General features: G+C 31.1%; 1 protein-coding gene across 1 annotated transcript; it reads left to right on the forward strand.

The window, feature by feature from the left end:
• Positions 1-3,405: 3,405 nt before the first annotated feature.
• On the forward strand, positions 3,406-10,775 carry LOC131631046 (dihydrolipoyl dehydrogenase 1, chloroplastic-like). Its single transcript, XM_058901808.1, has 15 exons — positions 3,406-3,876; positions 4,116-4,262; positions 4,399-4,533; positions 5,684-5,792; positions 7,609-7,733; positions 7,965-8,090; positions 8,175-8,255; positions 8,640-8,702; positions 8,788-8,862; positions 8,938-9,016; positions 9,088-9,188; positions 9,561-9,674; positions 9,885-9,998; positions 10,098-10,169; positions 10,297-10,775. Exons 1-15 carry the CDS (start codon positions 3,568-3,570, stop codon positions 10,342-10,344), a joined length of 1,698 nt encoding a protein of 565 aa, XP_058757791.1. The 5' UTR covers positions 3,406-3,567; the 3' UTR covers positions 10,345-10,775.
• Positions 10,776-16,262: the final 5,487 nt, after the last annotated feature.

Genomic DNA, 16,262 nt, shown 5'->3' on the forward strand with positions numbered 1-16,262 from the left:
TTGTTAAGTTAGCTTGTTTATTAAGTTGACTTGTGTAATGAGCCTTGTGGAAAAAAACTCATTAGTTAGTATGTTAGGTTTTATTATAAATAGCATATTAGTCTCTCATCATTGCTAAGCTGCAAATCCTAATTTAGGGTGAGAGAGGTTATTTGTTATTCTTGTAAACTTGTAATCTTGTTTTCTAAGAGAAAGTAAAAAATAACAGTTATAACCAATTCTTGTGCTCTTCTTCTTCCTTGTTCTTTAGTCTTCCCTTGCATTATACTTTATTATTGGCATTGAATTCACAACAATCCTATATTAAATTTCCATATTCCATTGTGCTAACGAAGAAGGAAGCATTGCAAGACCTTTCCACCATGATTGAGGATAAAGTGACCCAAACCTTAAATAAAAACGTCGTTAATGATTTGTTTGTAAAATATTCATATTAATTTAAGTAATGAGATGTCAAACTAATAATATTAAACAATCTCTTTTAAAAGATCACTAGTAACAAACCCGTGCATACGCACGGATTCTATTCGGTTACGCGAATTTGGATACATCATTCATTTTAAATAAAAATGTTAAAAAAGAAGAAAAAAATTTAGATAAATAATTAATTATTTTATATATAAAAATATTTAGATCAATTATAGATTTTTTCCCGTATACCATTTTTGGATTAAAAATATTTAATCATAAATATCATTTCTCGTATATAAAACTATTTAAATCAATATTAAATTTTTTTCCGTATACACACTTCATTTTTGTTTAGTTATCATTTACAAAAATATTTGGATCAATAGTAAATTTTGTATATAAAAATATTTAGATGAATAATAATTTTTTTCCGTATACCATTTTTAAATAAAAAATATTTGGGTTATAAATATCATTTTTCGTAAATAATAGATTTTTTTCCGTATACAAATATTATTTTTGTTTAGGTACCATTTACAAAAATATTTGGATCAATATTGAATTTTCATATATTAAAATATTTAGATTAATAATATATTTTTTCCCGTATACCATTTTTGGATAAAAAATATTTGATCATAAATACCATTTCTCCATACAAAAATATTTAGGTTAGTAATAGATCTTTTTCCGTATACAGACTTCATTTTTGTTTAGGTATCATTATAAAAATATTTGGATCAATAGTAAATTTCATATATAAAAATATTTACATCAATAGTAGATTTTTTCCCATATACCATTTTTGAATAAAAAATATTTGGATCATAAATAACATTTTTCGTAAATAATAATACAAATATTATATCTATTTAGGTATAATTTACAAAAATATTTGGATCAATATTAAATTTTTGTATAAAAAAATATTTAGATCAATAATATATTTTTTCCCGTATACCATTTTTGGATCAAAAATATTTGAACATAAATACCATTTCTCGTATATAAAAATATTTAGATTAATAATAGATTTTTTTTCCCGTATACAGGCCTCATTTTTGTTTAGGTATCATTTACAAAAATATTTGAATCAACAGTAAATTTCGTATATAAAAATATTTAGTTCAATAGTAGATTATTTTTCTGTATACCATCTTGGAATAAAAATATTTGGATCATAAATACCAATTTTCGTAAATAATAGATTTTTTTCATATACAAATATTATTTTTGTTTATGTGTCATTTACAAAAATATTTGGATCAATATCAAATTTTTGTATATAAAAATATTTAAATCAATAATAGATTTTTTGGCCTATTTCATTTTTGAATAAAAAATATTTGGATCAAAAATAACATTTTTCGTAATAGTAAAATCAAGAACTTTATGGTACAAAGACCAAAAAACCACGAATTTAATGTGGTGGCAAAAACTCAAATAAGGGTATTTTGGACTTTTCCACAACCATTAATTTTCTTATATTATAGATAATTTTTTTTAAAAATCAAGATAAATTCAAGTGTTTATGCTAAGATTTTTTCTTTACCCACCTCCCTATGGGGGTCACCCCAGCGAAAATTCCATTTTACCCCGCTTCGGAAATGCATTTCCGAAATATTTTTTTTTTCTAAATTTTTCCAAACTTCGGAAGTGCATTTCCGAAAAAATCCCAAAAATTGGGATTTTGACTAATTCGGAGATGCATCTCCGAAACAACAAAAAAAAAATCTAAAAAAATCACAAAAAGTAATTTTAGGATATTAATTAATTCACATATCATAAATTTCATATAATTTATGAGTAATGAATAATAATAATTATATATTTTGATATAATTTATGAGTTATGAATAATAATTATTATATATTTTTATTTTGATTCATATTTTAAAATTTAAAATAATTTTAATTAAAATAATTAAAATAATTTCACTTACAAAATGAGTTATAATTTTTTATTTATATATTTATATATTTATAATAATTATTATATATTTATATATTTACAAAAATAATTAAAAAAAATGAGTGTTTTAATTTATATATTTATGTAATAATTATAATAATTATTATATATTTATTAAAATTATTATATATTTATATAATAATTATTATATATTAATTATAAATATATTTATACATTTATATAATAATTATAAAAATTAAAACAATGAGTGTTTTAATTTATAATAATTATTATATATTTATATACTAATTATTATATATTTATATATTATATATTTATATATTTCACTTACAAAATTAATAATTATTAATTTACAAAATTTATATATTATATTATATTTAATTCTATATAATTCAAAATTTACTTATAAAATTAAAATGTTTTTGATTTATATAAGTTAGAAAAATAATTTTTAACTTTAAAATTGTTTAGGAAATTTTGATTCACCTTGATTTTATTGATTCACTTTCATTTTATTGATTCACTTTCATTTTATACCTATTAATTGTATTGATTCACTTTGATTTTAATTTTTTAATAATTATTGAATTCTTTCGGAAGTGTATATCCGAAACATTCCAAGACCAATTTGGTCTTGGAATATTTCGGATATGCATCTCCGAACACACCCCCTCCCAAAAAAGTGTTTTCGGAAATGCATCTCCGAAAACCCCAAAAAAGGTGTTTTCGGAAATGCATCTCCGAAAAACACCTTTTTTTTCGTGTTTTCGGAAGTGCATTTCCGAAATAAGACAAATTTTGAAAAAAAAGCGTTTCGAAAATGCATTTCTGAAGTGAGGGTATTTTGGGTTTTTCACCAGAAATGATCAAAAAGATAGGGAAGTGGGTAAAGAAATTTCATTCTGCTAAACCCATTCATTTATTTTTCACTTATAGGATATTTTATAATCTATATACTAGATAAATAAATTAGCCGTACAACTAAAAGCTTACCTATATTTCACTACTATTAATTATTAATTAGTTATTTAAAAGAAAAAAGTGGTTTATTTATGTTTTATCCGCCGCTCTTAGTTTTCTCCGCTTTCTCATTTTCCTCCTAACTCCCAACGGACTCCTCGAGGTTCATCTTTCTCTTTTTCTTATACATTCTTCTCAGATCTCTCTCTCTATCTCTCTCTCTTCATCTCCATTTCCATTCTCTCTCTTCTTCCTCTCAACAAAATGCAATCCTCTCTCTCCCTCACTTTCTCTCCCACCACCTCCGCCGCCACAATCTCCAGATCACACCACTCTCTCCCACTCTCCACTGCCAAACCTCTAAACCTCCGTTTCTGCGGTTTGAGACGCGAGGCCTTGGGTTTAGGGTTTTCAACTTCTCTTAAACATAATCTCCGCCGTCAATACTCCGTTATAGTATCCGCCGCCCGTTCCGACAATGGTAGTAGCACTTCTGGATCGTTTGATTATGATTTGTTGATTATTGGTGCCGGTGTTGGTGGTCACGGTGCCGCACTTCACGCCGTCGAGAAGGTTTGATTGATCTCAAGTCTCAACATTGAAATTCATAATTTCATACTCAATTTTGTAGCTAAGCTAGTAAACAAGTTCAAAGTGACAGTGATAGCTATAGCTACAGTATGCATATAGAAATTGTTATGTAAACGATTATTATTATTTAGTAATTGCTATTGTTGAATGGTGATTATGCGAAAAAGTAAGGTGAATGTAATGTTTATTTGGGAGAAATTTTGATGAAGTGGTGACTGCAGGGATTGAAAACAGCTATAGTGGAGGGAGATGTGGTGGGAGGGACATGTGTGAACAGAGGATGTGTTCCTTCGAAAGCTCTTTTGGCTGCTAGTGGTCGAATGCGGGAGCTAAGGAGTGATCATCATTTGAAGTCATTGGGTTTACATGTAAGAATGTAACTTAAAACTAGGCTCTGTTAATTTTATTGTTGTAATCAGAATTAGAATTTAGAATACTATACTTGATGATGATGAGTGTGGGTTTGGTTGATTATGTTACATTTGTCTTTTTTTTTTCCTTCAGGTTTCTTCTGTTGGGTATGACAGACAAGGAGTGGCTGATCATGCTAACAATCTTGCTTCCAAAATCCGTAATAATTTGACAAGCTCCCTTAAAGCGATAGGAGTGGATATACTTACTGGTTTTGGTACTATATTGGTAAGTGGCATATTATATTATGGAATCTATGCTTTGTGAATTCTATGTTCGAAATATTTAAAAGCAGGAACTGATTTCAATTATTTTGGCCTGAACAACAGATTCTACCTTCATTTTAAACAATGGAATTTGAATTGATTTAGAAATCAAGTTCTGAAGTCTTTCAAAAACTTGAAATTGTTTTATTTTTATAAATTAAGCTATTAAGGATAAAAAAAATCAACATACATAATCTATCTCTGTATTAAATAGATTCCTGGATATTAAGAAGCAATAAAATCTATTATTTTACTTAATTCATTCTCAAAGACACTCGACTTCATTGCCATTCAATTTTTGTTTTCAATTCTCAAATTAGATGCCTTTAAAATTCCTACCTGGTGTTAAAATTTGTTCATTTTTTAACTCTCTAATTAGTTCATTTCAATCCCCCCTTTTTGTATTGAAATTAACTCTATTTTGCTGCTTGAATATTACGGTCCACTGTAGTTCATGGTACATGAAATGTGAATCAACCAATGTTTTTGAAAAATAACAATGATAAATATTGCATACTGTTTTGATCATGATAATGGCAACGGAGACGGCAATAACATATGAACAATTGATGCATAGCTACACATTGCTGCTAAGCGAATCAAATTGGGAGAAATTAATTGAAATGAATTATTATGTCTTCTATTTAGGTCCTAGGAGATCTTGAAGGATAAGAAATGAAATTTGAAAATGAGTTCATTTACCCTTGTACCAAAAATTAGAATACTCACTCTTGAAATGAGATAAACTCATAAACCTTGATATACTTTCCCCCATCAAGTACACAGACACTTCATTGAAAACCACATTTATTTTTCTTCTTTAGGGCCTCATTGGTTGTCATTTCATTTTCTGTTTTCAATCCGAACAATAAAAAGACCATATTGTTTTTATTTTGTTTCCTATTTGTTACGTTTTTGCATAGTAAATAGTGAAAAGAAGTTTTTATTGTTTTCCTTTTTTCCTTTTTTACTTGATTTATAATTCAAATTCATTTTAATGTTTCAACCCACTTTTAGTGAATGGAACTATTTGTTTATTAGCCGAAACTATCTTGAAGTAGCGGAAGAAAATCTTTACATTTTCATTTATTGCCATAAATGAATCTGTGCAGGGTCCTCAAAAGGTGCAAATTGGCGCTTCAAACAAGATAGTAACTGCAAAAAATATCATCATTGCCACTGGGTCTGTTCCTTTTGTTCCTAAGGGTGTTGAAGTTGATGGTACACATCATTCTTTTCCTTCATGCCATGGATATTTGATGTTTCTTAATCTGATTTTACTTAATTTAGCGGACTTCTTCTTGTCCTGCATTCTAGTTTACTTCACTTAGTTGACTTCTTCTCTTCTCTACAAAAGACTAAAGTCCCATGCAAGTTAAAAAGGGATAAATTTTCCATTAATTTTTTTTTTTTGGGTTTATAATGCAGAGAATAATAACAGAGAAATTTAACTTAGTTTTATGACAGGGATGTGAACAGTGAAAGCAATATACTTTCTAAGATTGATAGAGATATATCCTAGGAATAAAAAAGACTCACTTGATTTCTAATGCTTTGGAAAAGGCATGGTTAGGATGCCTAAAGATAGAGGTTTTGTGGATGGTTTTAGAGGAGAAACGAGTTCATATTGCTGATACTCGAGCAATTAGAAATATGTATAGTAGGTTAATAACAAGTTCGAGAACTGGGAAAACAGGGTAGGCCTCGTATGATAACTATAATACCACGCCAATTGTCATCTAATTGTCAATCTTTTTAACTTGGTGTTGGATGTGCTTAATAAATTAAATATAAATATATTTAAGAGCCACTGACATGAATCACAAATATGTACCTTTTTAGATAATAATATAGTGCGAGTTGGAGAGTTGAGAGATGTAATATTGTCAAATTGCCGCTAGGGTGTTATTTCGTGGCAGATGCTTTGCCAACAACCAGGTTGCAACAGCTATTATATTGGCAATGCTTCCCCCATAGCAGCACTTTTTATATGGAGTATTTTTGGCTTGATGCCACAGTCCTTCATCCATCACCGATATATCTAGATCTAAGTTTATTACTTTTCTCAAATGCTTAGAGGTGAAAGTTGGAGATCATGACATCCCCTAATTCACAGTTTGAAAGAACCTTGGGTCAATCATACAAAATGACAAATAAATAGAGGGTTGATGCCACAGTCCTTCACGATGGGTTTGACCCTTCCTTGAACGCCACCATGGCTGGCACTCTTAAGCACAGGGCAACTTTTTAAACCATTAGACCAGTAATTTTGCATAAGACTGAATGTTGGACAGTGAAAAATTGCCAAGAAAATAAGCTCCATTTTGCGAAGATGATAATCTTGTGATTGATACGGAGCGAATAAGACAAGATAGGGTTAAGAAAGAATGCATTGGAGAGAAAGTTGGATAGTGTATAATACATATTGTGGAGAAGATAAGTTCTAGTGAAGAGATTAGTTGGAGGGTAGTCCAATAGTTAGAAGGAGAGAGACCAAGAAATATTATAAATTTTTAAGTCAGATATGAAGGTCTTGAGTTTAAATGGTCCGTCATTAGAAATATTTGCAATAAGATATTATATCATTTGATTCATGCAGTTAACTCCATCTATCTGATAAATGTTATGTTATTGTAGTATATAGGATTATAGACTCCAATGAAATGTACAAAGGGGACCTTAGTTCAGTATAGGTCAGATCTTCTATTTTACACTCTAAAATATCAAAGTAATGACTCTTACAGTTCTCCCAAGTACAATTTCCCCCTAGGTAATGATTTTCTATTTTATATCTTAATTTGTACATTTCCCCTAAGTACAATTTTCTGTGTACGACATACCTTCCATTTAACTAAATTTTAAAAACTTCATCTGGTTCTTGATTTATATTATGAGGAAAACTTTTTTCTTCTTTATGACCTAAATTTAATACTCATTTATAAATTCAAACCTTGTATCCTTTTTTGCCCATCTCTGTAGTTCTTGTTTTATTGGCTATGATAATTTCTTTATAGAAAAATTCAACTTTCATCTCCAGGGAAGACTGTGATTACCAGTGACCATGCACTTAAACTGGAGTCTGTTCCTGACTGGATAGCAATTGTAGGAAGTGGATATATTGGCCTTGAATTCAGTGATGTATATACGGCACTTGGAAGTGAGGTGACACATCTTTGTGATACATTTACTTTCTTTTTCCACTATCTTTTGTTCATGAAAAATACTTAATATTTGACTGTTATCCATTGAAATCAGAAATTTGTATCTATGCTGTAAGAAATAAGAATCATCTGCTTGCTATGTTTTTTTATTAGTTCTAGAAGTTAACAAATATTATTCTAACATTTATGTTCCTAGTTTATTGTAAGTTAAGTAATCATTGGTATTATGCAGGTTACTTTTGTTGAAGCTTTAGATCAGCTTATGCCTGGATTTGATCCTGAAATCAGCAAGCTGGCTCAAAGGGTTCTTATAAATCCCCGTAATATTGACTATCACACTGGAGTTTTTGCATCCAAGGTAACTACCGACTCTTGTAATTTCTTGATCAGTTTCGTTGATTGGCTACATTGACACGCCGCTGTCCTCATGTTTTCCTTATAGATCACGCCTGCAAGGGATGGAAAACCTGTCTTGATTGAACTTATTGATGCAAAAACTAAGGAACCAAAGGACACTTTGGAGGTAACTTAATCTTTTATTGGAAAGATTTCAAGTAAACTCATTGTTCTTAACTGTTAAGATTTCTCCCATGAAAAAGTATTTATCTTGTGTTAATGTGTTGAGCTCAAGTGCTGAAGCTTCTGGTTGTTGATTTAGTAAACTCAGATCTCATTTGAAAAGGCCATAAGTGCTTAATATATCATATATCTATTTTGCATATGAGTTCATGAAACTGCACCGAGGCAGAGAATATATGATTGACTCATACTTATATTACAACTTTTCTCTTTTCCTTGTTTTTTTTTCTTGCATCTTCCGTAGTTTGTTAGTTCACCTCTTGTTCGACTGTATATTTTATTTTATTTTATTTGGATTTATTACACACTGTTGTCTTTACGGTTACAGGTGGATGCTGCACTAATAGCAACTGGAAGGGCTCCATTCACAGAAGGTCTAGGATTGGAGAATGTATGTATTTCTGATAGAACTGTGTTTAGGAGAGGATATTTTCCCTAAAGGAAATGATTGTATTTTTTGTACATTGTGCCTACAGGTTGATGTGGCAACACAGCGAGGTTTTATTCCCGTGGACGAGCGCATGCGTGTAATTGATGCAAACGGCAAGCTGGTTTGTCTCAATTTCTCATGCACTAATTGTCTTCTGTCTGACTTATTGTTACTGATATAGGATGTGGAATGATAGGTACCTCATTTATACTGTATTGGTGACGCAAATGGAAAGATGATGCTTGCTCATGCTGCCAGTGCACAAGGAATTTCAGGTAAGAAGAAACTGATTAAATTTCCCCTTTTTTTCTGATTCAGTTTTATCTTATTAAAATGTTTCCAACAGTGGTTGAACAAGTCACGGGAAGAGATCACGTGCTGAATCATTTAAGTATTCCAGCTGCATGTTTCACTCATCCTGAAATCAGCATGGTTGGATTGACAGAGGTATATCAAAACTTTCACTGCTATGAGTATTGTAGTGAATCAATTTTCCTTCATCTCTGTGGTCAGGACTCGTCGTTTTTCAGCTCTTCTACCACTTTTCCACTATGTTATTTGGAAATAGATTCTCTCACTCACGTGTGTTTTTTACACTAGGGTAATGTGTAATCTCTCACCAGTCACCATTCAAAATGACAGAAACATATACAAAATTAGATGAGATAAATTTCAATGGTTAGATATTATTACGCATTACCCTCATGTGAAAATCACACAGGAGAGGATCCATTCTCATGTTATTCATACAATAAAGTTACTGCTTGTTGTTTTTCAGTTGAAGTTATTAGGTGTCATAACCAAATTTGAATCTTGCAGCCTCAAGCAAGGGAGAAAGGGGAAAAGGAGGGGTTTGAAGTGAGTGTTGCAAAAACAAGTTTTAAAGCTAACACAAAAGCCCTAGCAGAAAATGAAGGGGAGGGACTTGCCAAGGTTATTTTTGTGTCTTTCTCCGTCAATGCTATTCTGATACGGCTTATGAAAATGTTGAATATTTTTTACGAACTACTTTGGCGGCACCAAAATTATTCGGCCATGTCAGCTGGTTCTACACTCATCCATTTTTATCTGCATGCATTTAATTCTCTGTTTTTACAGGCTTGATATTGCCAAGTGCTAACTGTCATGTACACTTTCATGCAGTTGATATACAGACCTGACAATGGAGAGATCTTAGGAGTTCATATTTTTGGTTTGCACGCAGCAGATCTCATCCATGAAGCTTCCAATGCTATAGCATTAGGAACACGTATTCAGGTAATATTTTTTTACCAACACTGTAATATACACGCAGTTATGCACCTGGGTTTTATCATGTCTATCTGCCAAAGTTCACCATTTCATGGTAAAATGCAGGACCTTAAATTGGCAGTTCATGCACATCCAACTCTATCCGAGGTTCTTGATGAGCTATTTAAATCTGCAAAGGTGAGATAATCCTTTATGTATTTTCAAACCTTATTGAGTATAACTATTCTGGCCTAATTTACACCCATAGAAGTAGTCTTTTGTAACACCTGCATTAATATGGGGCTTTCTTCTATTACTGACGCAGGTGAAAGAACACGCTTCTATCCCAGTAAGTGAACCAGTTGCCGTCTAATCTTCCCAAACAAAGTATAAATTTTTGAAGAAATTTGCTTGTATTAGGAACTTCCGAAACATTACACATCTTCAGGCGGAGGAGCCAAGCCCATTCAGAATCCTGTAAAAGAAGGGAACCGTTTGAGAGAGATCACCACTGGCCTGATAATGGATAGCAGACGAATATTACTTGTATTAATATATTTTCTTCATGATATTTATAGGACCTGTCAAAGATACTTACATTTAATATTATTGTTCCTTTTAAGTTAGTTTGTTTTTCCTTGTAGTCATTGAGACGGTCTTTGAAAGTGACCTATTTTTTTGGTTTAGTTTTGTACCCAATAAATATGTACCATAACAGTTTTCCGAAATTTATAATTTATCGTAACAAATATGTACCGTAACAGATGTACACTAGTAGTAATGACGAGACTCCCACTTTACTCCTCCACTGTCAATTTATTTTTTTCTCTAGCAGGAAATGAGTCAAACTAGGCCAGAAATAAGTCAAACTTTGTATAGCATGACACCAATCGATAAGAACTAATTCTTATTCAAACTGTTTGAATTTGGGTCGACCAAAGTTTGCAAATATATCAATTCAGTTTGATAGCTTGAACTCGGTACAACTCGATAGTTTAAACATGAATTGAGAAATAAATAATTTAAAATTAAAAATTTAAATGTAAAATTAGTCTCTATTTTATTTTTTTTTAATTTTTTATTTCCTTTTTAATATTTCTTTGGAGTTTTTTTTTCTCTGTTTTCATATTTCTTGAAGTTTTTTTTACTCTGAATTTAATATATACTTGGCACACCAACTTATGATGTGACAAAGAGTATGTGGCGCCAAATTCTAAAGAGGCGTTTGATTGTGTTTGACATATTATTTTATATTCTAAAGAAAGTTAATAATTAAATTTTTTAATTAAAAAATAATGTGAAATTTTATTGGAATTAACATTCTCATATTTTTACATTAGAATAAAATTATTAAAATTATAGAAGTTATTTTATTCTTTGGAAGTTCTTCTACAAACCCGCTTGTATCATGGAAAAGTAATGAAGAAGTTAAATTTTGTCTCAGGTGTGTCATTTGTTGTCCCATGTCATTTGTTCTCTCTTTATAGAAATCTAATTGTATGCGATTTTGGTATAGTCTTTGGTCCCATTGTTTATGTTGTCGTTAGTTGTGGATTTCTTTTCTGAAACTATAATTTTTTATGCTTAGTTCGTGATTCCATGGAGTATTCTGTCCTAAAGTTGTCCCAATAGTTTAATCCAATTTGCGTATTTTATATGTTATCCAATACAACTCATGGTCAAACCATTAAGTTAAGAATATATCATATCGGTTAACATGTACACACCCCTCTTAAATGATATGTTAAAGTGGAACTTGTACACACCCAACTAATGTAGAATGTTGACTATATGTCTTATATGCAGTTAGAGACTTTGATTAAAAATCACAGATATAAAAATATAAAGCGTATGTGGTATTTGAACCCTAAGTTTAGCTTTGCTCATGGTCTTATATCTCTTAACTATGATGTTGATTTGTTGCAATTTGTTGAATATGTGTATGAATATGAGTTGGTAGATGTGTATGTGGAGCATTGCGTTGATAATCCTAAGGTAATAGATGAGTCAGAATTACAACATGAATATGATGAAGAAGTTCAATTTAATGGTAGTTCAAATTTTGATGATGATGTTGTTCAATGTACCAGTGAAAAGTTAGGGTCCATAAATGTTGATCACGATGATATCCAAGTATTTGATATTCCAAGGGATAACATAGGTTCTTGAAATGGTGATGATGAAGTAGAAGTAGATGATGATGCTGGGAATAACATAGGTTCTAGAAATAGTGATAATGAAGTAGATGACGAAATGTAGAGGATGACTATGTTGGAAGTTGCTCTGCAGTGGAACTAAATTCAATTTTGGCATCTATCATTTGTGTACTTCAATAGCACGAGTCTTCCTATTAATTTTAGGCTCATAGGGGACAACCTTCTTGATATTCTGAAATCCAAATTGGATAATCTCATGTGTTACCCATGCAATAGAAGGATGGTTAAGAACAAGCACCGTTCATCATTGATTGATAACAAAGATAAGGTGAAGTTCAATAACTTTGAGTTGAAGACCGGTGAAGATTTAAGAGTTATGTGAAGCATATTTCACCGATATGAAACAAATATAGTTCGGTCGAGGTGGATGTTCCATTTGCGAGATCTATTGATGATATTATGAAGATTTTGAAATGTCCTAAATCATCTAACAATGTTTAAGTTATGTTCATATTATTTTCATATTATGTTATGTGAAGCAATATTCATATTAAGTTATGCTCATCATGCACTTATGTAATGCTAATTTTCATCTAATGCAATGTTAAGATAAAGTGTCACAATGTACAAAGAATTTAGTACAAACCAAAAATAATATCAACGACAATAAGTAATAAATAATGTACAAATTTACAGTGGTCCACCACAGGCAATGTGTGCTATATACGATAACTTGACATAGACCTCACCACCTAGGCTTACCAAACCCATGAGGTTATCATAGAGAAGTGATATCATTGAAAATGTTGATTGTCAGTCATACCAGATGCAGGTGGTGCAGGAGTGACACATGGGATGATGTCAGGGTGTGATACTCTAAAATACCACTCTAAACGACCATCCAGACACTATCCAGAAAAGACACCTCCAATGCATTTTCTCTAATAACAACGACATTTCTCACAATATTAGACCTAAGCCATTTATCAATTCTCATAGATGGTACGATAAGAATTGGTCTAAGAATGCCCTTAACATAGCTAGCTAAATTGTCGCAAACACCTCTCAGGTAAATATGCATCCATAAAACTCTCTCATGGCAGATAATTAGGAAAAAAGATAGTGGCATTCAACGATCGATACACCATATAGTCTATATATGATGTCCATATGACATCATCCATAGTAAGAGCATCGATCCTTCATATGTACTCCAGAAGACCGCCTAAATGAGAATGTCTTGACATCCATTTGGTGGCTCGTGGAGAACTATTAGTAATAGGACCACAATCACGCCTCTCACAAATGAACGGGAAATACTCGCATATCCAACATTGCACAATAAACACAAATTATATATACGAAATGTATTTCATAAATAAGAACGAATAAATAAAACATAAATAAATATTAATATCCAAAATAGATTTATATAACTGACAAGTTATCTCATCTCAAAGGCAGTCGTCTCTCCATGGGTAGTAGATAATATCTTCAAAGCAACACAATTAACACAAATTACATATACGAAATGTCTTTGATAAATAAGAACGAATGAATAAAACATAAATAAATATTAATATCCAAAATAGACTTATATAACCGACAAGTTGTCTCATCTCAACGGCAGTCGCCTCTCCAATGATAGTAAATAGTATCTTCAAAGCAACACAACCCCATGCTCAATCGAGATGCTTAAAGTCAGCAAGCATGAATATGCATCTGGCATCAATGTTTTTATATAAGCAAATTGTATTATGAGGAGCACAAGAGGATCTCAACCCATGATACAAAGTCAAACACTAAGGAACAAACACCAAGACCCCATCAAAAAGATTACGAACACCAAGGATGCACTAAGGTAGTACCTCCTACAAGATGCAACATGTATCCCCTAGTGACCACCTCGTACATAGAATGCTCCATCAGTAACTGATACATATCTTAGAGCCAAAAGCAGAGGAAATTTGCACCCTTGTTAGCCCTAAACTCCTTCAATACCAACCTCGTATAAAAACTAGGTATGTCTCAGCAACCGCACGTGCAATCTCTTAGTTCATTAGTAGATGGATGAAGAAGTTACAAGCAATAGGAGATGAAAGAAACTAGAAAAATTATTCAAGATAATCTTCATCTCATCAAATAGATGATGAAAGGTAGATGTCTTCCTATGCCATCATTGAGCAAAAAGAGACAGTAAAGGAAGGTTAAATATGGTGAGCGAACAATCCACCAAAGACAACAAACTAACATCAGAGACAATTGCCCTGACCTGATCAGACAACTACACTCTAGAGAATTTCTTCATAGAGCACGGTCATTTAACAAATTAAACGTAAATAATCAGTTGCATTCAATTAACCGTTAATAAATAAACACAACATAAAATTTCAAAATTTCGGACAAAACACATAACATTCATACCTAAATTTGAAAAAAAATAGTTAAAAAAACAAACAAAATATGACATTATACTGAATTTTTCAAAATAGTTAATATAAATCCATAAATTTAATACCGACAGTTTAAAAAATTTGGTAAAAAAGTTAAGTTTTTTCCTTAAATGTCTATTCTATCAAAATATTCAATACAAATGCCTAAATTTAATGAAAAATGGCACCAATATGAAGATTTTCGATAGAAAATAATGTTTTTTTTTTCAAAAATCTAAAAAAATATGATTTTAAATATGTAAAATTGATTTTTTTTTTTTAACTTAGGAGATATTATTATAAAATAAAGAATTATGTAGAGATATCATGTACGAGGTGGGGATGTCAAACAAATTCTACTTGAGGTTTTGTAGGCTCCAATTGGTGGAGTATGATGTTTATTAGACGGTATGCTCGTTCGTGCTTGGAATTGTGTAGAACGAATGTAAATAGACAACTAAAATCCATTATTTCATTATATAGAAAATTCACTACTTTGACTTATACACGAAATTTTGAGTTATAAATGTTAAATGTTAATTTAAACAAAACAATCATCTTTTTTTAACAGGATTAGGAGTCATACGACTTAACCCTAGACATTCGTCCAACTCATTAGTCCAATTAGTAATCAGTTTAAAAAATGGCCCGACCAATGACGAGCATATCAAGTAATCCGGATGTCTTGACGGAATCAATCACAGATAAACTAACTCCATGGCCCAACCATTGGTCATCTGATCATGTGCCTTAACTACATCAATCACCAGTCCAAATTTTAAAAACTGACCGACCAAAGATCAACTGACACGATGTCTTGGATCACTGCTAACCAGTAAACAACGCAACCTCGTCGTAATGGGAGAGGAAGAGGTAATACGCCTTTTAATTAGTCCACAAATCGCAAATGTATTTACGGTTCTAAATTTATATTTCCAGTAAATACCCAACTCTTCCAACATAATTCATGTATAAGATGGTGCGAACCGGAAATTTATTTCCAATTTTCAGGAAAATAACTCATTGGTCAGGCCTCTTATTAGCTTATAATCTGATCAAAATGTTTTGACTGGACAGATCAATAGTCAAAGTTAAAACACTAGTAACTTATTTAGAATATCATGAAACAAATTTAACGGTGCAGTGGTGCATCCCTATTAATCTTTTTTACACAATATAACAATGTTTAATGTATAACCATCACCATCGAATTAAGTCAATGAGGAATCCTTTAACAAAAATATTTCCAATAACGTATTAAGTTAGGACAACAATATTTTAGGTTAAAAAATTCTGCAAGCACGTCAATGAGGAATCCTTTGTTCAAAAATATTTCCACTCATAGATCTGGTCTGAGCAAATTTAAAAATAATAAATCTATGGCTAAACTTTGTCCTGCACCATGGTGGAAAAGTGATATACTGTACCACACCTTAACAACGCCATATGAGTATTATAGGGCGAATCAATATTTGAAGAAGAGGGCTAGCACAAAATTCACAAGAAAACGCAACAATGAATTTCATTGAAAATAAGATATAAAAAACTGATTATAAACAAAGGTATTTTCATTAAGCCCTTCAAAATGGCCTATAAAAACAACACAGAAAAATACCTTGAAAAAATTTAAATATAAAAACATATTGCTATAATTCTCAAAAATCTATCTTTGTAAATTCAGTAGTTGCTAATTATAATAAGCA

The sequence above is a fragment of the Vicia villosa genome, linkage group LG1 (genome assembly GCF_029867415.1).
Source record: "Vicia villosa cultivar HV-30 ecotype Madison, WI linkage group LG1, Vvil1.0, whole genome shotgun sequence".
Classification (NCBI taxonomy): Eukaryota; Viridiplantae; Streptophyta; class Magnoliopsida; order Fabales; family Fabaceae; genus Vicia; species Vicia villosa.

Excerpts from the sequence above, each read along its gene's own strand:
- LOC131631046 (XM_058901808.1), top strand. The coding sequence starts at position 3,568 with ATGCAATCCTCTCTCTCCCTCACTTTCTCTCCCACCACCTCCGCCGCC. Across the intron at positions 9,017-9,087 it reads CAGTGCACAAGGAATTTCAG|TGGTTGAACAAGTCACGGGA; the intron begins GTAAGAAGAAAC and ends TGTTTCCAACAG. Across the intron at positions 9,675-9,884 it reads AAGGGGAGGGACTTGCCAAG|TTGATATACAGACCTGACAA; the intron begins GTTATTTTTGTG and ends ACTTTCATGCAG.